Below are 22,420 nucleotides of genomic sequence, written 5' to 3'. Positions count from 1 at the left end.
CAGGAGAAACAGTGACAGACTTTATTTTGGGGGGCTCGAAAATCACTGCAGATGGTGACTGCAGCCATGAAATTAAAAGACACTTGTCCCTTGGAAGAAAAGTTATGACCAAACTAGACAGCATATTAAAAAGCAGAGACACGACTTTGCCAACAAAGGTAGGTCTAGTCAAAAAGATGGTTTTTCCAGTAGTGATGGATGGATGCGAGAGTTGGACTATAAAGAAAGCCGAGCACTGAAGAATTGACACTTTTGAACTGTGGTGTTGGAGAAGACTCTTTTTTTTAAAATATGGTATCATTTATTTGTGAAGCCTAAGAAATGATATAAGTGAACTTATTTACAAAACAGAAATACACTCACAGACATGGAACACAAATTTATGATTACCAAAGGGGAAAGGAGGAGGAGGGATAAATAAGGACGTTGGGATTAGCAGATACATATTACTATATATAAAATAAAAAGCATGGACCTAGTGTATAGCACAGGGAACATCTTGTAATAACCTATAAAAGAAAAGAATCTGGAAAAGATACACATGTGTAACATATGTATAACTGAATCACTATGCTATACACTTGAAATGAACACAACATTGTAAATAAAACTATACTGCAATAAAAAAAAAAAAAAACAGAAGAATCACTTGGAGAAGAATCACATTGTTAAAAATAGGAATTCCTAGGCTCCAAACCTACAGTGTTGTATTAAATTTCTACTATATGGCAAAGTGAATCAGCCATATGCATACATATATCCCCCCATTTTTGGATTTCCTTCCCTTTTAGGTCACCTCATAGCACTGAATAGACTTCCTGAGCTATAATGAGTAGATTCTCATTAGTTATCTATTTTATACATAGTATCAGTAGTGAATGGAGAAATCACTGGTGACTCAGTCAGTAAAAAATCCACCTGCAATGCAGGAGACCTGGGTTTGGTCCCTGGGTTGGGAAGAATCCCTGGAGAAGGAAATGGCAACCCATTCCAGTATTCTTGCCTGGAGAAATCCCACGGACGGAAGACAGTCCACAAGATAGCAGTAGTCGGACACAACTTGACAACTAAACCACCACCATCAGTAGTGTTCAGTTCAGTTGCTCAGTCGTGTCCAACTCTTTGCAACCCCATGAACCGTAACACACCAGGCCTCCCTGTCCATCACCAACTCCCGCAGTTTACCCAAACTCATGTCCACTGAGTCAGTGATGCCATCCAACCATCTCATCCTCTGTCATCCCCTTCTTCTTCTGCCCTCAATCTTTCCCAGCATCAGGATCTTTTCAAATGAGTCAGCTCTTCGCATCAAGTGGCCAAAGTATTGAACTTTCAGCGTTAGCCTCAGTCCTTCCAATGAACACCCAGGACTGTTCTTTAGGATGGACTGGTTGGATCTCCTTGCAGTCTAAGGGATTCTCAAGAGTCTTCTCCAACACCACAGTTTGAAAGCATCAATTCTTTGGCACTCAGCTTTCTTTATAGTCCAACTCTCACATCCATACATGACTACTGGAAAAACCATAGCCTTGACTAGATGGACCTTTGTTGACAAAGTAATGTCTCTGCTTTTTAACATGCTATCTAGGTTGGTCATAACTTTCCTTCCAAGGATCAGTAGTATACATATGTCAATTCTAATGCCTCCCCTTCCAAGTCAGTTTTAGAAAGAGAGCTCTAGCCGTCAAGTAGAGTTTCATATACAGCAAACAACGAAGGTGGTTTCACGACATGATAAGAGTCTGGAATGCTTCCCTCCCCACCACCTACTTAGTTCATTTTGTCAATTTGGGTCACTGGAGAAGACTCTTGAGAGTCCCTTGGACTGCAAGGAGATCCAACCAGTCCATCCTAAAGGAAATCAGTCTTGAATATTCATTGGAAGGACTGATGCTAAAGCTGAACTCCAATACTTTGGTCACCTGATGTGAAGAGCTGGCTCATTGGAAAATATCCTGATGCTGGGAAAGATTGAAGGTACGAGAAGGGGGCGACAGAGGATGAGATGGTTGGGTGACATCACTGACTTGATGAACGTGAGTTTGAGTAAACTCTGGGAGTTGGTGATGGACAGTGAAGCCTGGCGTGCTATAGTCCATGTGGCTGCAAAGTGTCAGACACAACTGAGCAACTGAACTGAACTGAACTGATACAGGTATATGGGCTTCCCTGGTAGCTCAGCTGTTAAAAGAGTCCACCTGTAATACAGGGGACCTCAGTTCGATTCCTGGATGGGGAAGATCCCCTGGAGAAGGGATAGGCTACCCACTTCAGTATTCTTGGACTTCCCTGGTGGCTCAGATGGTAAAGAATCCACCTGCTAGAGAATCCCCTTGGAGAGAGGAGTCAGGCGGGCCACAGTCCATGGGGTCACAGAGAGTCAGACGTGACTGAACACTGAGCACAGCACAGCACATGTAAGTGGACACACACTCATACAATGGAATGCTATTTGGTGGCAGCGTAGTCACTGAGTTGTGTCCAACTCTTGCAGCCCCATGGACTGGAGCCTGCCAGGTTCTTCTCTCCATGGGATTCTCCAGGCAAGAATACTGGAGTGGGTTGCCATTTCCTTCTCCAGCCGATCTTCACATCCTAGGAATCAATCCCGGATCTCCTATATTGCAGGCGGATTCTTTACCAACTGATCTATGAGGGAAGACACATTCCCTATAAGGGGATATTATTTGGCCATAAAGAAAAAAGAAATCTTGCCATTTGTGACAAGAAGTATGGCTCTAGAGAGTATTATGCTAAATGAAGTAGATCAGACAAGGAAAGCAAATCATATTATATGATTTCACTTATATATGAAATCTAAAAAACAAATGAACAAACATAATAAAACAGAAACAATTATAGATGGAGAACAAACAGAAGGGACGGGGTGGGTAAAGAGAGAAACAGGTGAGGAAAATTAAAGGGTACAAACTTCTAGTTAAAAAATACATGAGTTATGGGTATGAAATGTACAGTGTGGGGTATACAGTCAATAATTATGTAATATCTTTGTATGGAGACAAAAGGTAACTAGATTTACTGTGGTGATCATTTTGAGATGTACAGAAATACTGAATCACTACACTGTGTACCAGAAACTAACCAAGTCTTGTAGGTCAATTATATTTCAAAGACAAACAAACTCATAGAAAAAAGATCAAATTTGTAGTTACTAGAGGCAGGGGGTGGTTGAGGGGGAACTGGATGAAGGCAGTCAAAAGGTACAAACTTTCAGTTATTAGATAAATAAGCACTAGGGATGTAACACACAATATGATAAATATAATTAATACTGCTGTATGTTATACATGAAAGTTGTTAAGAGAGTAAATCCGAAGAGTTCTCGGTACAAGGAAAAGAATTTTCTTCTGTTTCTTTTATTTTGTATCCAAATGAGATGATGGATATTAAACTTATTGAGGTCATCATTTCATGATGTATGAAAGTCAGATCACTATGCTGTATGTGTAAACTTATACAGAGCAGTATGTCAATCATATCTTAATAAAACTGGAAGAAAAAAATGTCTATAGCTTCTAATATTTTACTTACACAAGGAAGGAAAGATGGCATTGATTTTTAAAATGAATAAACCAAGAAATAAACTGAGAGAAAAACTTAATGATTTTCAAGATATGCCCCCTCTGAGACAGGCAATTTGTAGTGTACGCAAAACTCTGCAGTCAAACTGTTGCACTCCGTTTAATGTTAAGCTTTAAACTGAGTTCTGGAAAATATCTCTGAGGCAGACTTTTTTGCGCCACAGACATAGTTGAAAATAAAAAAGAGGTCCTACATACTTCAAATGTTGGAGGAAATACCAAAAACAAATTTAAGGAAACAGAGATTATCATTCTTTTTACTTATAAAAGTTCTAAGTAACTGAGTACCTATGTCTGGGAACTATTCTTGTGCTACAAATTACCCAGAAATAAAAACAATTTTATGCAAACTGGACAAAGAAAATCAGTTCTGAGCCAACACAGTTATGAATATGATGACAGAAAAATACTTTGTTAATCCCTGGGGGGGAACATAAGCAAGAAGACAACAAAGACAAGGACAAAACCACAGGCAGCTTATGATATTAAATAGAATGCTAACCAAACAGAGCACAGTTACTGGATAAGCCAGACTTTAATAAGTCTTCAAGCCTCAACCAGCTTCCACAGATGAGCATTTCAGTCAGTCCCAAGCCTCATCTAATTTTAAAGGAGAAAAGGAACAAGCATGGAGTACAGACACTAGTTTTCATTCTCTTTCTTTCTCACTCCCTTTTTTTAAGGGGAGGGAGGGTAGCAGGTGCCTTTCAGATATCAAACTCAGGGTCTATCAGGAATATATACTGTAATGCACACAGGGCCATACAATAAAAATAAATTAAAATGGGCTAAATAAACAAGACTGCAGAGATATGACAAATATTAAATCCTATCTAATGTCACATTCAAAGAAAGTATCTTAACAGCAGCCAGAGGGAAAAGACAGATTAACTATAAAGAAACAACACTTGAATTGACAGAAAATTTCTTGCTAGCAACAATGAGAGTCAAGAAGTAGTAAAGTAATACCTTCAAACTACTAAGGGAAAGTAAAGGTCAACCTAAAATAGAAGATCCAGGTAAACCGCCTCACAAAAAATAAGAATAAAGATATTTTAAGACAAGAAATAAAACAAAAGGCTTGTAAACTCATATCACACTAACTCTCACTAAAGGAATTATAAAAAGATGTATGGGGGCATGGAGACTCAAGAGGGAGGCGATATACATATAGTTATGACTGACTCACATTGTTGTTCAGCAGAAATCAACACAACCTTGTAAAGCAATTATGCTCCAATTAAAAAAAAAGATCTATCTGAAGAAAGAAGAAAATAAAAACGGAAGGGAGGTCTAGGCTGCAAGAAAGAATGGTGAGCAAGACAAATAGTACACATGAGAAAATCTGAAAATAACACTGTCCAAATAAAACAAAACTACTACTAATATCTAATTTGGAGAGTTAAAAAGAAAAGCAAGAAATAAGATAATAGACAACTTATTGAGAAATGGGTGTTTAAAAAACAGTATTTTAACTTCTAATTTCAAATTTGTTTGCCAAGATATCATAATAAAGAATTTCACATATGGCTTACATTAAAATAGGAAATCAGATTTTCCGATGGTTGATCACTTGCTGAATTTAAGATCATCATTAATTGTTGGATAGTATTCATAACAGTCCTAGAAAAAATATGAAGAAATGTTGAGAAATGAAGTAACAAAAAGAACAAGTGACATGTATCTATGTCGTAAGTTACACTTATCTTCAATCTCATTGTCTCTTGTTAATCTTTAAGAAGTTCTCTGAAATAGACTTTACAAATCCCTTAGTGTACTGTTGTTTATAAGGAATTAACATTTTAGTTAGATCTTTAAGAACTGATATGATCATAATCAGTAAGTTTATCATTAAAAAACAGATATGCTTATTTACTAATAAAACTATATATCAATAAAACAATTGATAAAAGTAATGACATTATTTTAAGGACAAAAGGGCATCAAAATGGCAATATTTTAAGCAAACATTATTACAATTAAATATTAAAACTGGTCAAATAAAGACTAAGATATTTAATAACTCAAGTAAAGAAGCAAGTGACTCTCTTTACAGAGATCTTCAAGAAGGTGGCATACATGATTTTATTTTTTATTTTTTTGGCATACATGATTTTAGAAGTCATCATTACTAAAACATAAATGTAGGTCAATCTCATAATTTTGTGTGTATTTGGGGGTACATGGTAAATATTAATAACCCAATTTTGGAGTAGAAGTACACTGCTACTCCGTACGCACTGTTTAAAGATGCAAAAAGCTGTAGAATGTTTATGGCCGAAAGGTTCCTTAAATATTATTTAATAATCCATGTTTGGTTCTCAGTCAAGCCTCTCGAAACTGATAGCTACAATTCCTCGACTTTTAAATATAACGCTTCTATGACATACACATATACTAATTGCTTAAGCCACAATGACTAAAGCCATAAATGAACAACTGCTAAAACCAAAAGATCTTTCTTATTCGGTCTGACACTTGATTTTCTTGAGACATCTCACACTCAAACACTTGCTCTTTTCTGAAACTCCCTCCCTCCTTTGGCTTCTTTGGCTCCACTCTCTGGCCTCCCCGATCACACTTCTCATTCTTTTTAATCTAAGTTCTATCCAGTCCTTAAGTCCCAGCACTCTTAGGGTTCAGTCCTTAGTCACCCATCCTTGCTATTATAACCCTCACTTCAGAAAACCTCATCTCTTTTTCTGGTTTTAACTCTCCCTGATGATTCCCAAATCTATTATGTAAGATCCTTATATCCTACTACTTATTACATTATCTTCTTCATATCCCATAAATTCCTTAAGAATAATATCCTAAATTTGAATTCATCAACTATTTATCAAATCTGTTCTTGCTCTTTCATTCCCATTACCTATCTTTTGGTTTAGATCTTCAGCATCTCTCAAGTGAATTACTGCAATGTGGGATTTTAACAGGGATTTTGACTCACTATGTCTATGGCAGCAGGATCAAGGCATACGTACTTTGGGGGGAAAAAAGCTCCTCAGGTTATCTAATTTGCATCCATGGTTAACAACCACTGTGACAGATTGGTAGGTCTCTCTATTTCTCACTACACCCTCCTCAGTCCCTCTCTTCACAAGTGACTATCATGTAAATTTTCAAAAACCAAGTCTGGTTTTATCCTACCCCTGCTTAAACCATATATAGCAACAGACTATATCCTGCACAAGCTGAAGTCCAAACTTCTGAGTGTGGAATAATAATAAGACCCTTCATGACCTAGTACCCACCCTCCTCTTCTGCCATTTCATCTTCCCACTTATTCCATCAGTATAAAGTTGCTTACAGTTCCCCTGACACATTGTGCTGTTTCATATGTCCATTCCTCTGCACATGCTATTTGTCTTCTGTGACACAAACTTACATGTTTCAAAACTCAGTTCAAACATCACATAAAGTCCCTCCTGTACCAAGTCTGAGGCTATTACTGTATTCAAACAAGAATGCATTTTTATATGTGTATATAGTCATTTGAAAAAATTAATGATTAGTAACTATGCATCAAGTACTATCTTAGGTCCTAATTATTTAATTTAATGGTGAACAAAAAAGTCATGATCCATTGCAGTATAAACTTAAAGGCTGTTATGGGTATTGACAGAAATAAGTAAATACACAGATGAATTCATAATTATAAATTGTGATACACACTATGAAGGGATGAATGGGATGCTGTGAAAAATAATAATTTCATAGAGAAAGACATCTTCATTATATATTTGTATATACATGTAACAGGTATATATTGAGTGCTCTTTGTGTGCCAGATGTGCTCCTAATTGCCAACAATATGATTATTAGACATAGGTCTGTCTGCCCTTAAGGAGTTTAACCTAGAATGAGAATGTGTTCCATTTTAGTAAATAGAAAAGAGAAAAGTGTTATCATTTGCTCTGTATATACCCCAGAAGGACTAGAACCATTTTCAATGTCTTTTCCTCACAAATGATTAAACCTGAAGCACTATAAAGCACTGATCAAATAATTATAATGAAAATCAAAAGTAAGAAAAATCATACCTAACTGGAGTCTGTGGAAGAATCATATTCACCTCTTCATCAGGGTTACTTTTTCGTGGTGTTCTTTGCATTTCAAAACTAAATATGATAAGCAGAGTAATTCAGACTGAAAATTTACAACTTGGGCTTTATGAGTCAAAAAAGCAGTACAATACCTTCTGTTGCCTCATGACATCATACAAAATGGTTAAGTAAATAGTAGAAGGTAAAGAAAATAGATGATCCAGAAGCTGCTAACATAAATAAAATTTCATTTTTTCATCATCATTTTTAAATTAGGTTTCTTTCCACTAGGTTTACAGACAAACAGGTGTGCAATCATTAAGAATTTTTCTGAAAGTGAAAGTTAGATGCTTGTTTTCTCTAGAATGTTAGATGTTGATGATATTACTAGCCAAGTTGTTCAGTATTAAAAAACATCAAAGCTCAAGTTTTTCAATCATTATGCCTTCCAAAAACTTTACTTAGGCTTAAATAAAACTAGAGACATTTTACTTGTGTTTTAATTTCCAAATTATATATACATATATATTTTTTAGCTAAGATTAAATGATTTCACGCTTAACAACATAAAATTAATCATACAATCATTCAAAACTTTTGTACAAGCATATCCCATTTTACTGCACTTTTCTTCACTATGATTCACACAATTTGTTTTTTAAAACGTTGAAGGCTTATAATCCTGCATTGTCAGATGATAGTTACTATTTTTAGCAATAAGGTGTTCTTAAATTAAGGTATATACATCTTTTTTTTTAATATAATGCTTTTGCACATTTAACAGACTATAGTACAATGTAAGTGTAACTTTTACATGCGCTGGGAAACTAAAAATATTTGTGTGACTTGCTTTATTATGGTATTGCTTTATTGCAATGATGTGGAATGGAACCCATAATATCTCATAGGTTTGTCTATAGTTATCTTAACCATTCCTATTTTAGGATTCTATATAACAATTCAAGAGAATATACTTTGGTATTATTAAGTTTTTAAAAAATGAACCAGCATATCAACAAATAATAATATATCATGTGTAATACCTGTCTGTAGGATCAGCCTGAAGAGTTTTATCATGATCCAGAAATAATCTTGCATCTAGATCTTTGTTTTTAAGGTAAATTTCTTCATATTGTTTAGAGAGATTTTCCACCTCAAAAACCAAAAAATATTGATGATTATCCTTTTCATGCCATTATATCTCAGTATATATATATCCCAGATTTAAACAATTTTTGTACAATATCACCTAATTCTACATTACAAAGACTTCACATGCAATGTAAATAAAGGCATATACCTAAAAGTGAAGTATTTTAGTGCAAAAATTGCACACTTTTTTCAACTCTAATTTTAAATCTTTTTTTATGGATATATCCCACACTTTATCTAGACAAGAATCACCAATGCTACAAAACAATATTGAGATGGAAATGTAGATAAAAATAGATATATGACCACTTAATTGCCAAAATCCTCCATTCTATACATCTTTCATTTTTAATCTTCTACCCCACTTTTCAATATAAAATAATTTTTCAAACACTAACAAATCTTCTGTATCTTTTCTAAATCCTTTGGTTTACTCATGCTTTCTTTAGTAACATATCTTGGGCATATAACCTCAATTAATTAGCCTAATTAACATACTTGCACAATTTATTTCCAATCTCAGACACTTTTCCAAATGCTAGAATCAATAAATCTTTTATCAGTTCTGGGTTCATAATTTTCCAATCATAATATAAAAACCAATGCCTGCTAGACAATTATTTAACATGCCTTCTCCTGTGACTTTCTAACCTGAGAGCCCTAAAATTCCATTCTAAAAGAAGTAGTAGAAAGAAATTCATTTAAATGTAAACTTTGTGCTTGCCTGCCTAAGTTTTTTAGGCAAAGCAGACATTTCTATTTATTTAATCATTGTTCCTGCCCTGTCTCAGTGAAGCACTAAATATCAACAGGTTATTGACTAGTAGCTGTTAGTGCTACATAATGTAAAGTTTATCTTGAATTTTCTAACCTTGTGATCTTTTCAAAGGGAAAAAAATTACAAATGCCTAAGATTCTTTAGAGTTGTAAATACCGTATTTTTTGATATATAAGTTGGTAACAGGCCTCAGTAATACACCACCCGGCCCCTTCTTTCTTCTTTAATACCATGTCTTACCAGTCCCTGCTCTGTAACCCAACTTTAAGGAGTTAGTTGGAGTTCACTGAACAGACGATACTATCACATATCATTGTGCCCTTGAATCTATAATTTCCAACTCCTGGAAATGCCACTTCTCATAAATCTTACTCTGCTCAGAAACCACATGACCTCCAAAGGATTCTGTGCAAAATCTACCTGGCCCGATTTGAATTAGGTAGCCCTCCTCTGAGATGTCACCATGCCCTGTGCACACACCTGTTAAACTCCTGTAGATCCCTATTAGTAATGTCCTATGTGTGTCTCTTCCACTAGCACCACAAGGACAATGACTGTGAGTTAAATCTCTACACGGACGACATGCAGCATGATGCCTGGCACATGTTACGCACTAAGTAACTGCTGAATAAATAAGTTAGTTAATTCAAGGACTAGCTACCAACTCAGGTCACAGAATCAGCAATCTAGCTCTCTGATTTCATGTCTTCTGGTCTTGGTGACTGATGCTAGGTGTGTCTAAAACACTGCTTCATCATTGAGAACTTGCTCTTCATCATTTAAGCATCCTTTTCTCCACAAGTTACCACATAAAGTTCTCAGCTGTCTGTTCTCACTGAAGAGCAAGACATTTGAGGCAAAATGTGAAAAGAAATAGATGGATGGCATACCACTAAGTTACAATATAATCACAGTCATTTCAACCAAAGCTATTTCCAATTAAGTAGCCAAAAGAGGAAATTCCCTGGCAGTCCAGTGGTTAAGTCTGGGTGCTTTCACCACTGGGGCCCAGATCTGATCCCTGGTTGGGGAACTAAGATCCTACAAACCGCATGGTACAGCCAAGAAAAAAAATACTCAAAAGGATGTTCCAAAATTCAGTGATGACAATAATGTTGATGGCATTAATCAAGGCTTCTATGCTTAAAGAAGCATAATAAAGCAAATCAGAATCAAATTAGATCGCAGAAATTTAAATATTTAAGGCATTTAGAAGTTCAAAAGCCTATATTTTGATTTTTGAAAAATTTCAGTACAAATCAATGTCTAGTGCAAATGTTAAAATGCTGTTTATATATACATTTGAGCATATATTAAAAAGGGTTTTTCTGTTACTATATAAAATTGATTTATCACAATTCTACTTAGATTCTTTCCCTGAGTGAAAAATATTTAATATATAGTAAAGTAACCCTACGAAATTTAGACAACTCTTCTTCCCTCCCCAAAGTCCCGAAACATATTAACTTTTTATTACATTTTCTTTCAGATTACCTCTGGAAGTCCATTAGAAGCTACAATTCCAAGAGAATTCATAAAAGGTATAAAATTTTTGAAATAAACATTTTTCACCTGAAAAAGATAAGGTTACAACATGACCATTAAAATTTTTAAAAACTGGTTTTTTAACTTTTTGACTGTTTTTGACTGGTTTTTTGACTGTCACTATTAATACTAGAATGAGTGAACTGACATTTTGATCAATAAGTTACATTCAACTCAGTGTGATCTTTATTTATAATTAATACAATTATTCATTTTAATTTATGAGGCAGATTTCAGGTCCTAAAATGGAGGTGCAGGGGGTAGTTGTTAATGAAATGGGATTTACAAGAAGAAAATCCATTGAAACCAACTTCAAAATCCCATATTTAACAAGTGGTGAAAAGATCGGAGGCTCAAAAAAATTAAGCAACTTGACCAAAGTTACATAGCTAGGAAGTGACAGAGCTGGAATTGAAATCCAACCTGCCTAGCATCAAAGTCAAGGCTCTTTAACTTCTCTACACTGCCTCTGATTTCTCCCCAGAGTATTTTTGGGCCATTTCATATACATATCAAGCTTAATGTATATTGAGTTAATTATTTTAGCACAAATTTAGGAAAAGGACCTGCTTTTATAAGAAAATAATTTCATATACATATACCTAGCAATTTTCTTCAAAACTGAATGAAAATGCTTTGGGACTTATGCAGTTTCATATAAAAAATTCCCTACATTTAACATGAATAATAAAGACCATATTTGGAAAACCTGGAATTGTATCTCTGACTATTCTATACTGACAAACTGTCCCAGAATTGTAAGCAACTTACTTTTCTTCATATAACTTTCTTTTCCAACTTTGGAGTCTACATTTGTTAAGGTAGAAATAATTTAATATATGCCTATTAATAAGTTCCTATCTTCTACTTCACAAATAAGCTGTAAGAATTAAGCTTCTATAATACTTATTAATAGCATTGTTTTCCAATTAATTCCCATTTAACTGGAATAATTATACGATGGGTAGTTCTATTTAACTAATTAGTATGACTAACCAATAATAATATGACCATAAATATAACCAAGTTATATAATCATAAATGCCATATGTAAATAATATTACATATTTTAATATAGAAAGTATCAAATTTTTAATATAAATTACCAAAGCTATTGATCACCTACACTTTATAAGTCACTGTTACATCATAAATTATGAAAGAATTATTTAAAATAAAAAGGAAAAACATGATTTATTCCTGATTTTTGGAAGGCAATTATATAAGTAGTTCTGAAATCCAGAGATTTAACCACCAGGAATTAGAAAGCTGCCTTTATTTATATTCTTTATCTTGAAGGACTAAGCAGCAGGCTGGAGTTAAAAAGAAAAAGTTTCAATTACATTTGTCACCTTATTAGTGAAGACAATATGTTATTCTAGAAAAGTAAAAGAGTATATTATATGTGTAAAGTTGATACATCTACATGTCTATATCTATATACTTGATGAAATTAACTCATAGTGCCAAAATTCAGACTTGATAAATCACGCCAATACTTATTAAATGAGATTTTGATATCATACCCCCATTCCTCCCCAGAGTTGACAGAGAAATTTCAAAGATGCAACATTTCATACAGTGAATTGTGGATAATATAACAATCTATGAGAGAAAGAGCATGGCACAGCGAAAGAAGCACTGGTAGCAGATGTTCCAAAGCACAGACTTTGTTAGTAATCAGCTATCAGTCTCCAGAAGCTTGTCTACTCATTAGTAAAAGGAGGCCGAGTACATTAATTGTAAGATTCCTCCCAGTTCTAACATTCCAGATCTTATTAACAAGATAAGCAACTCCTGGGTGTTCAGCATATCCTCTACCAGTCATTAACATCTGGTGTGATACTTAAAAACAGAGTAATTATACATGACTGAACAGAAATTTGGGCTTCCCTGGTGGCTAGCAATAAAGAATCTGCCTGCCAGTGCAGGAGACGCAGGTTCGATCCCTAAGTTGGGAAGATCCCCTGGAGAAGGGAATGGCAACCCACTCCAGTATTCTTGTCTGGAGAATCCCATGGATAGAGGAGCCTAGTGGGCTATAGTCCATGGGGTCGCAAAGAGTTGGATACAACTTAGCGACTAAACAACAAACAGAAATTTAATCTTGGTATCACTTATCACTAAAATCAAAACAATAGGGTTTTCTTAGTAGCTTACTTTAAAACATTAGGAGTATCAATAACCACAGAAGAATCAAAGAACAAATATATTTGAAAACTACTGCCTTAATCATGTACGTTTCAGTGATTCCAGAATGAGGGAGCTATTCTCTTTAAAATCAAAGTAACTGAATATGAAAATTAAAACTTTTTCTAAATATTTTGCTACTGCAAAAGAGTTGGCACTAATTACAAAAAAGCAAGCTCATCATGAAAGAATTATATATTGTTAGGAAGAACTTACATCTAAATCTACTGTAACTATTTTAAAGAAATCATGAAGTTAAATTACCTCATCTATATTACATTCATGTTCTTTACAGAGAACTTCAATAATTCTTGTATCATTTTCTAGTTGTTTTGCTATCCGTGCACTCCTGTTCTGACCTCGCCTTGGTGTTCGAGGTGAACCATTAATAGGTATTACAGCTGTTTCTGTAAAAATGGTAAATTAGATAAGAACAATTGCACATTCCACTGTATAAAATAATGAAGTATTCTAATTATAACTTGGAAGGTTGGAAATAACCTTGGTAACATTCTGCTACTTTTCCTTATTAGGCTTCACGAAAAAGCTAACAGCTTCATTTATTTACTTACTATCTATTGTAAATTATATACTGGTAATAGTTTTTGCCATCCCTATTCTCTTCTGCCCGCAGCTGGTCCAAAAAGAAACCTAAAACTCTATAGACAAATATGAAAAAGGCAAGGGAAATAGCCAACTTATAAACTAATTTTAAGTGTATTCTACTCAGTCGGTAAGGGGGAAAAATGTTTCCTATCTTGAAAGAGTCTTAAGAATGTTAAGCATTATTTATGGATTCACTTTCGAGGTAAAGTATAAAAATAAGTTTTTAAAATTTTAACAAATACCATACAAATTATGATGATTTTTTAAAAATAAGCATAAAAATAATAAATAAAAATAATAATGTGACACTAAATTGTGATTTTACAAAAAAAATCCCCTGGATTATTTTGAGCATTTTCAACTCAAACTGAATGTGGATTGAGCTATTAAAGAGATTATAGATGATTAAGTATAAAAAATATTAATTGCCTTTAGGCCCAACAAGAAACTGAAGAGGATAGAGGAACATGTTAGACTATACCATAGGATGCAATCAGTAAAAATTAAACCATGAAAAAGTCAATAGAAAAGACCACCTGATTATTTAATAAATAAATTACAAGAAAAAAAAGAGAAAGATAGATGGAGGAGGAATATTTTAAGTCGTAAAGTCATATCAATCAATCACAAAGTATAGATGCTATTTAGATTCTGATTTAGTCAACCTATAAACATTTTTAATTACTTTTATAAAACAATTGAAAACAGGGGCACCTACTAGATATTTGGTGGGATTAAGGAATTACTATACTAACTGGTTTTTAGGTGTGAGAATGGTATTGTCATTATGCTTTTTAAAAAGACTTTATCTTTCAGAGATATATATTGAAATTTATAAGGATGAAATGGTATGCAAAAATGTGCTTCAAAATAATATTGCTGGTAGAACTGGGCAGTAGATAGGACTATGAGTTGATCAAAAGTTATACTCTGAGGGCAGGTGATAAATACATGGGGGCTTATTATATGATTTAATTATGTTCACAGAAATTCTTTTTTTTTTTGGAAATTCTTAATAAAAAGCTAATTAAAAATTTACTATAGATGTCAATTCAATACCTTATCCTGGTTTCTCCTTTAACATGGCACTTGGAGAATTAAATGAACATCTGAATTATCCAAGAGCACAAAAGCTGTCAACCTAAAATCACACTCTTCATCAACTTATTACAGTTATAACATATTTTTAAAGTGAGGAAAAGACATATAAAGAAAATCTTTAAAGATTCGGGAAGTTTTTGAATTTATTATTTTGTATTTTTTCGTTTTGCATGTGGTTTCTGCTAAATGACCAGCCTTTTCTGTAAAATCATGTTCAACACATTTTCAAAATTCTGCTCCAGACTTCATTTTACCATGAAGCTATTGCTCATGAAGATTAATTAGGCTTCAGTTTTTCAATAACTTTGACAATACTTTGAGACTTAAATGTTTTGATCTGTCCTCTATTATTTTTAGTATTATTAATACTCTTATCATTTTAGGAGCAAGGAATCAGTTAAGCCTAAGTTAAGTTCACATTTTTCTGTAGTATAACAAGTGTTTTTTTAAATCCTACTGTATATGCCATCAAAAGAAGCAATTTCATTCTAAGAGGAGTATACTTATCTTTGCTTAATGCTATCTAATTATTTCAGTAATAGTTATTATTTAACTACAGTTTACATCTCATTACCCTCTTAAGTGGATCAATTACAGTTCACATGCCAAAAAAAAAAAATCAGTCACATAATCATTATAGCATCAATAAAAAAATGTAGTTAATCTGTTCCTGTAGGATAGGCCACCCTTTCCCATACAGTTTAATTCTTATCTGTTCCTTGCCTATTGATTTTCTCTTTACTGGGCATGCCCTCCCTAAACTTACCACAACCCTCAAACCCTAACTACCACTTCAACACTCAACTCAAATGCCACCACTTCGAAATGGTACTCCTTGGTCTTCCTCAGCTGGGAAAACTTTCTCATCTCCTAAACGCCCATAGTATTTGCTGTATTTTGGCCCAGACCACTTTCAACCATATAGTCTAAAAACTTGCTTACTTTTCTAATTCTTCCATATCTTATGCTACTTAAGAGCAGAGACCATGTCTGATTTTTATTATTCCTTTGGCTCTAGAACTGTGTTTTGGATCTAGGAGAAGTCAATAAACAACTTTGAATGATGAAGTAGGAGGGGTATAAATTAAAATACTCACTATATGGTTCTTTGAGCAATGCAGCAGGTGAGAGTTTGATAAAATAGTCAAGGACACACAGCATTAATTGAAATGAGATCACCAGATCATCTTCCATTTGTAATACTTGTCCTGAAAACAAAAATGGTCCACATTTTAAGGTAGAGATTGAGATATTAAGTCAGGAAAAATTGTGGACATGAGTGTGTCCATATACTCATGATTCAACAATCACTAGGAACATGTTAAAAATCATTTTCTATATCCCTAGGTATGGTGCAAAAATTTGTTTATAATACACTTAGAAGTTGTTAAGAAATGCCACAGAGGTAAAGAATATCAAGGACCTCTAGTTAAAAATAGTGGAGTGAGGTCAGATCAAAGAATCTCTCTTCCAATTCCTAACAAAATGAAAAGAAAAATATGTACTGGTTAAGTGCTAATAACAATACCAAATTTGAGAGATAATGACTCAGAGCATCCTTATCTTTTCCCCTCTTTTTACTTAGAGGGAATAGGTATTACTGACAAGAGAGGGAAAAATGGAGGAAGTAAACAGCTACAGCAACTCTAACAAACATAAAGACTCCAGCATAATACACTGGATTAGGGGACAATCTGAATCCTAACACCCTCCTTTTATGGAAACAGGACAAGTGCCCTGTTTTACAGGTCATTCTAACAAAAATCTCAGAACAATGACTCATATCATTCCAGATGAGGTCCCGACTTTCTCCCTCATCCTCTGACTAAAAGTAAGTATAATTTTTTTTTTAAAAGGCTGCTTTCATACAATAGCTCTTTGGGGAACACAACAAGTCACAGATAAAGTGCAAAGTGAGTGAAGGGAAATGCATTCACACTACATCAAAGAAAACAGAACAGCAGGTCTGAGAGGCCCAAACAAGGTCCTAGCAACAAGGTGGATGGAAAGAGGATGCGAAGCACAGTGGTTATGCAAACATATTAGAGAAAATAAAAAAGAAAATAAAAAAATAGAATCACAATATAAGGAGGGGGAAAACTGGGTAGACAACCCCATGTTGAAGATAATCTATCAGAAGAAAATGTCCTGAGTCCTTGCACTGAGAACTCAAAAGAACACGAATTACATAAAAACAAAGAGCTAAACAAGGTAAGGAAAAACTCAAGACCAAGTAACAATTACAAACATAGTTTAGCTCAAAACAGAAGGAAAGTTTGAAATAAAAGTAGTTAATACATAGGAAAAAGACCAAAGGTTAAAATAACATTAGAGAAGTTTGAAATAAAAGTAGTTAATACATAGGAAAAAGACCAAAGTTTAACATTAGAGAAGACAATAAATAGGGAGGACAAAATCAATCTAAGGTAAGATAGTGGGTGTTGTCAAAACATAACAGAATAATATCTTAAAATGTAGCATGCTAAGATTTCTCTGAAATGAAGAACAGAATCTTTAGGACATGACTCATAAAACAGGCCAAACATAGAAAACACAGCACCAAAAAGCTTTTTTGAAAAACTCCATGGTAAAATCTAGACAGCTAAGGATAGATCAAAATAAAGAACTCAGAAATGGAGAAGCTATGATACAGGAGTGACTAAAAGCTTACAATTCATTTAAATATATAAATGAGGTAAAACAAGTGTGATAACTATAATTACAGAATATACATATATTACAGAAAATAAATATAATCTTGGATAATGCAATGATGATAAAAAAAAATAAGCAAAGCTGAAAGTAGGAAATAGGAAGGGTGACATGAAGAGAGAGGATTCTTGTTCTTCAGAGCAGATTAATACGTATCGTTATAACTTAAAACACAAAGCTATATAAAATAAAGATTCTAACCTCTTAAATGTTTTCATAATACTTTTTCATAATGTTAGAGAAATATTTTAGGAAATAATATTGCTTAAGTTAAAACATTCAGATAAATTTAAGCAATTCCTACTATTTCTGTTTATTTTCTTCTATAAAATTTGAGTAAAATTAATTTTTACATTTTAAATAGCACAATAATATGATCTTATTTTTAGAAAATTATATCTCTCTGTGAATGCACTCATCCACCCATCTATTTTATCAGAATGTCATTTCAGATGTATTTTGTGCATATACATAATTTTGATGATTATTTTAAGTGGGTTCTGGGTAATTTTTCTATTTTTCTTTGCATTTCACTGTATTTATTGAATTCTTTATCATGAGTATACATCATTTTTATAAAAACAGTAACATTATTCTTAAAAATAGGAAAGTAGGAAAGAATGAAAAAATATTTAAAAAAGAAGTGAAATGAGACATTTTCAAGGTTGCCTCCAGTACCAGAACTATGAATTTGCTAAGAGTTAAAAAATCACAAAAATTGGAGGCAAGGAGGAGCAACATTGAACTGAATTAAAATTTTGAGCTTACTCAAAAGAAGGATCAATTATTACATTTGAAACATTAGCATTTAACAATGACTTTACCTTTAGCTAATAAAAATGTGATCCAAGAAACTTTTAGCACCAGCATAGAATTTATTTCAGTAGATACCCTAGTAAACAGAAAAAAAATTAGTTTTCTAAATATATCTTTTTCCCCCCATTTTTTACAGTTACAGCCTAGAGTTGACTGCATAATAGAATACAGTCCATTTTAAATGCACAATTTACACATGAATTCAATTTTGTCTCAATTTAGTTTGTGTTTTTACCAAGTTATTTATATTTTCCCACAGAGTAGTATACCTTTTCTAAAGAAAACACTGAATACCTTCGATTGTAATCTAAAAATATGCACAGGAAGTAGTATAATATGACATACTTGGTTTCCAATTAATTCTTTTCTGTTTTCTAATTAAAACCAAATTTATGTAAACAGAAAATATAGAGGTTTGGGTAACTCTAGTTTACCAGTTTAACACTATGCCCTCATAAACTTTAAATCATTCACTTTTTGGAATTAACAAGTGGAATTAGATTAATAGAGTTAATTAATAAATATACAATTTCTCTGTATCAATTGTCTTCAGTATCATTATTTCAGTGGGACAGAAAATCTCATATATTACTCATTATGTTTCTGAAAAAAAACTGTAGAACTCTTACAATGGTATACTGCTGGAACATGTATCATACATTTAAAAAGACTATTTGGAAATTTTAACATAGACATTCATATTTATTCTTACAAAAAAATTATGCTTTAAGTCTTAGTTAATAAAATGTCTGTAATACACTCTCAATAAAGATTAGCATTTTTCTCAGAGTTGGTAAAAAATTTCTCTGAATCAACTTCTCCCTTTAGTTCCCAATTAGTTCTCCCTTATAGTAAAAGGCAAGTATTTCATACCACTTTCTTTGTGAAAAGACAAATAATCTGCACAGGACTTAAATCTATTACCTTAATTTATGAAGTAGTGTGAAATAAGCAATCAAACCAACCCTGAAATTATCAATGTGTTTGGGATTATTTCATATATTAAAAAACCCAAAAAGTGAAAAATAACATGCTCTGAGGTACTTACGAACTGCTGGGTTGTGTCAAATATATAAGCTCACACGTCCTGAAAGGAAGAAATAATTATGTTAACATCATGACTTTTTAAAAAGTTACTTTTAAACTTTTTTCATAGTTTAGAAGTCAATTTTATAATGCTTTATTCATCCTATTTTAAGGATACTTTTTTTAAAGTGAAGAATTATAAAACAAAGTTAAAGTAGATGTTTCCAATTTATGACATTTCATACATCCCTGTAATATTTAGTTACAAAACGACTGGACTCCGTGTGTGTGCATGTGTAACTTGGAATACATTCTGTAACTGAATCTTGATCTGGCTACAATCTCACACCAGGTCATAAAAGCTTATTTAATAAAGTCTTGCCGAAATAACACAACTGAAAAGTACTACTTAACTGAAACCTACTTATTTAGGGCAGCGACTTCTGGAATGGTGGGTAGAGTAAGGATCTTTACAGACCTGTTTCCTAAAATAATAACTATAATTGGTAAAAACTATTTCTGAAAAACCATTTAAAGTCTCTGGAAATTTTTCTAAGGGCACACAACAAAAAAGGGAACATATCTTCAAGAAAATCTAACAAATGCTGATGAGAACAATGAGTCTGAGGAATTCAATGCAAAACTCATTTCTTACTCCTCTCCAGTTCAGCGTTAAGGAAGCTCTATGCCTGACAGGTGTAGCCAAGACACAGGGCTCCTCTCTCTCCAGCTCTCAGCCTGGAACTCTCCCTGGTGAGAGCAGGTTATCAGTGTTTCTCACCTCCCACAGGTCTATGTTGCAGAAGACCCAGCCCAAGCAAGAGGAGCTGAGCGGTCTGGGGCTCCTGTCCTCCACTTCGCACCCACTCACAGGGTAAAGTTTTATTCCAGGCACACAGCACATCAAAATACTGATTTGTCTTGTCTCAGCTGGCTCACAGGACAGAGGCTCCAGCCAAGAAAGGCAATCTGGGAAGACTAAGGCTATTGTCTCTTCGCAGTGCCCTACTCTTAAAGCAGAGGTATCACTGCCAGAGAAGAGAACACTGCCATCTGGCTCTCCCAACCAGTGGCACAGAAGTGGCAGTAGGAGAGAAGCAGGTCTTAAGAACATAGAGCCTTGAGCTCTCCCTAGAGGAATTAACTTCACGCAGAATGGTGTGGGGGTGTTCAAGAATAACAGCACTGTTGAAGGCAATGCAGATTTTGATAGAAGCAGATAAAAGAGAAACCCAACAGATCTTATGAGAGCAAAAAGCTAAATCCTAGATCACTGAGAGGAGAACCAGGGAAAGAAACAGCTAAGAATAACTCTCCTGACATCAAAGACTACTTCTGCAAAGGGAGCCAAGTATAATTGGATTTAACTGTGAAGCAATTTGTGACTCAGAGCATTGTCAAAAGCAAAAAAGTAATCAGCAATAAATGAGAGGTAACAATTAAGTGTGATATTAACAGAGGCAGTTAGCTTAACAACAGGGGGAAAGATGGTTAAAGAAAAAAACCACTGTCAGCTCAGTGACTGCACCTGGCCAAGGCTACACTGAGGAGCAAATCAGAGGTAATACACTGGGAGAAAAGACTTCACTGAAATAGTACCTTCCATGTCATGGATATGCCTGTTCTGGACATATCATCTAATAAAAGTATGTGGCCTTTGTATCTGGTATCTTTCACTTAGCTTAATGTTTTCAAGGTTCAGCCACACTGTAGCATATATCAGTACTTTATTCCCTTTATGGCTGAATAGTATTCTACCATATGGATGTGTGTGTCAGTTGCTCAGTCGTGTCTGGCTCTTTGCAACGCCAAGGACTGTAACCTGCCAGGCTCCTCCAAGCAAGAGTACTGCAGTGGATTGCTGTTTCCTTCTCCAGGAGATCTTCCCGGCCCAAGGATCGAACCCAGGTCTCCTGCATTGCAGGCAGATTCTTTACCATCTGAGTGGCCAGGGAAGCCCCCTAACTATATGGATAGTTCACATTTTGTTTATCCTTTCGTCAGCTGATGGATATTTGGGGTGTTTCCACTTTTTGACTAATACAAATAACACAGCCATGAACACCTGTACACAAGTTTATGGATGAATGATACATGTCAAAATTTGATGTTTTGGGATATACGAGTTAAATAAAACACTAAAATTAATTTCACTTGTTTATACTTGTCATGCAGCTAACTATTTAAAATAATATGGCTTGCATTTTTATATTTCTATGTGACAGCACTAATATAGTTAGTAACAGCTTTAAAAGCTACTGTTTATTAAGCATTTAGTATGTGCTAGGAGGTGAGCTAACCAGTAATACTGTCTGACTTCATTCTTACAATTACTCTGCAAGGAGAGCATTAAGATTAGCTATATCTTACAGATTGAAATTGAGGTTTAAAGATGTTAAGTATCTTTCTCTAGCTTACAAAGTCGGTAAATGAAAAAATTAATACTCCTATCTAGATCTGTTTAACTTTTTAAAAGTTATCCTAATCACTACAGCACACTGCCATATACATATATATAAGTGAACCCAGAAATCAACAGGCTTTGGCAGGCCTGTTTATTTGTCCATGTGTCCATGAGTCAGACACAACTGAGTGACTTTCACTTTTGGTATCACAGCTAATTTTCTCAACAGTTCTTAAGAAGAAGGTACACATAAGATAGAAAAAAAATCCTGATTCACTTCAAGACCAATAAACATTAAATTATCTCATAAACTAGTCAATAAAAATTCCAAATCCCTTTAACAAAGGCCTGAGTGATCTTTTACAGGACAAATCAGACTCTGTCACTTGATAGCTTAAAATCAATGACTCCACTGCCTGCTGGGCAAAGATCAAGCTCACTC

The 22,420-nt window shown here is 34.1% G+C and overlaps 1 protein-coding gene across 3 annotated transcripts in view; it reads right to left on the bottom strand.

Annotated features, from left to right (window-relative positions):
• RB1 (RB transcriptional corepressor 1) overlaps window positions 1-22,420 on the bottom strand; it is a 119,684-nt gene that overhangs the window by 61,759 nt on the left and 35,505 nt on the right. For all 3 annotated transcript variants that reach the window (XM_070471245.1, XM_020876523.2, XM_020876524.2), the window contains 8 exons: window positions 19,597-19,635; window positions 18,557-18,624; window positions 16,118-16,228; window positions 13,578-13,720; window positions 11,073-11,150; window positions 8,692-8,801; window positions 7,646-7,723; window positions 5,138-5,225 (listed from right to left, as the gene is read on the bottom strand). In XM_070471245.1, coding sequence (XP_070327346.1) covers window positions 5,138-5,225; window positions 7,646-7,723; window positions 8,692-8,801; window positions 11,073-11,150; window positions 13,578-13,720; window positions 16,118-16,228; window positions 18,557-18,624; window positions 19,597-19,635 — 715 coding nt within the window. The remainder of the gene's footprint in view (window positions 1-5,137; window positions 5,226-7,645; window positions 7,724-8,691; window positions 8,802-11,072; window positions 11,151-13,577; window positions 13,721-16,117; window positions 16,229-18,556; window positions 18,625-19,596; window positions 19,636-22,420) is intronic.

This window comes from Odocoileus virginianus, chromosome 8 (genome assembly GCF_023699985.2).
Source record: "Odocoileus virginianus isolate 20LAN1187 ecotype Illinois chromosome 8, Ovbor_1.2, whole genome shotgun sequence".
Classification (NCBI taxonomy): Eukaryota; Metazoa; Chordata; class Mammalia; order Artiodactyla; family Cervidae; genus Odocoileus; species Odocoileus virginianus.
Note: the sequence above shows the minus strand (reverse complement) of the source record. Positions and strands in the feature narration are given on the sequence as shown.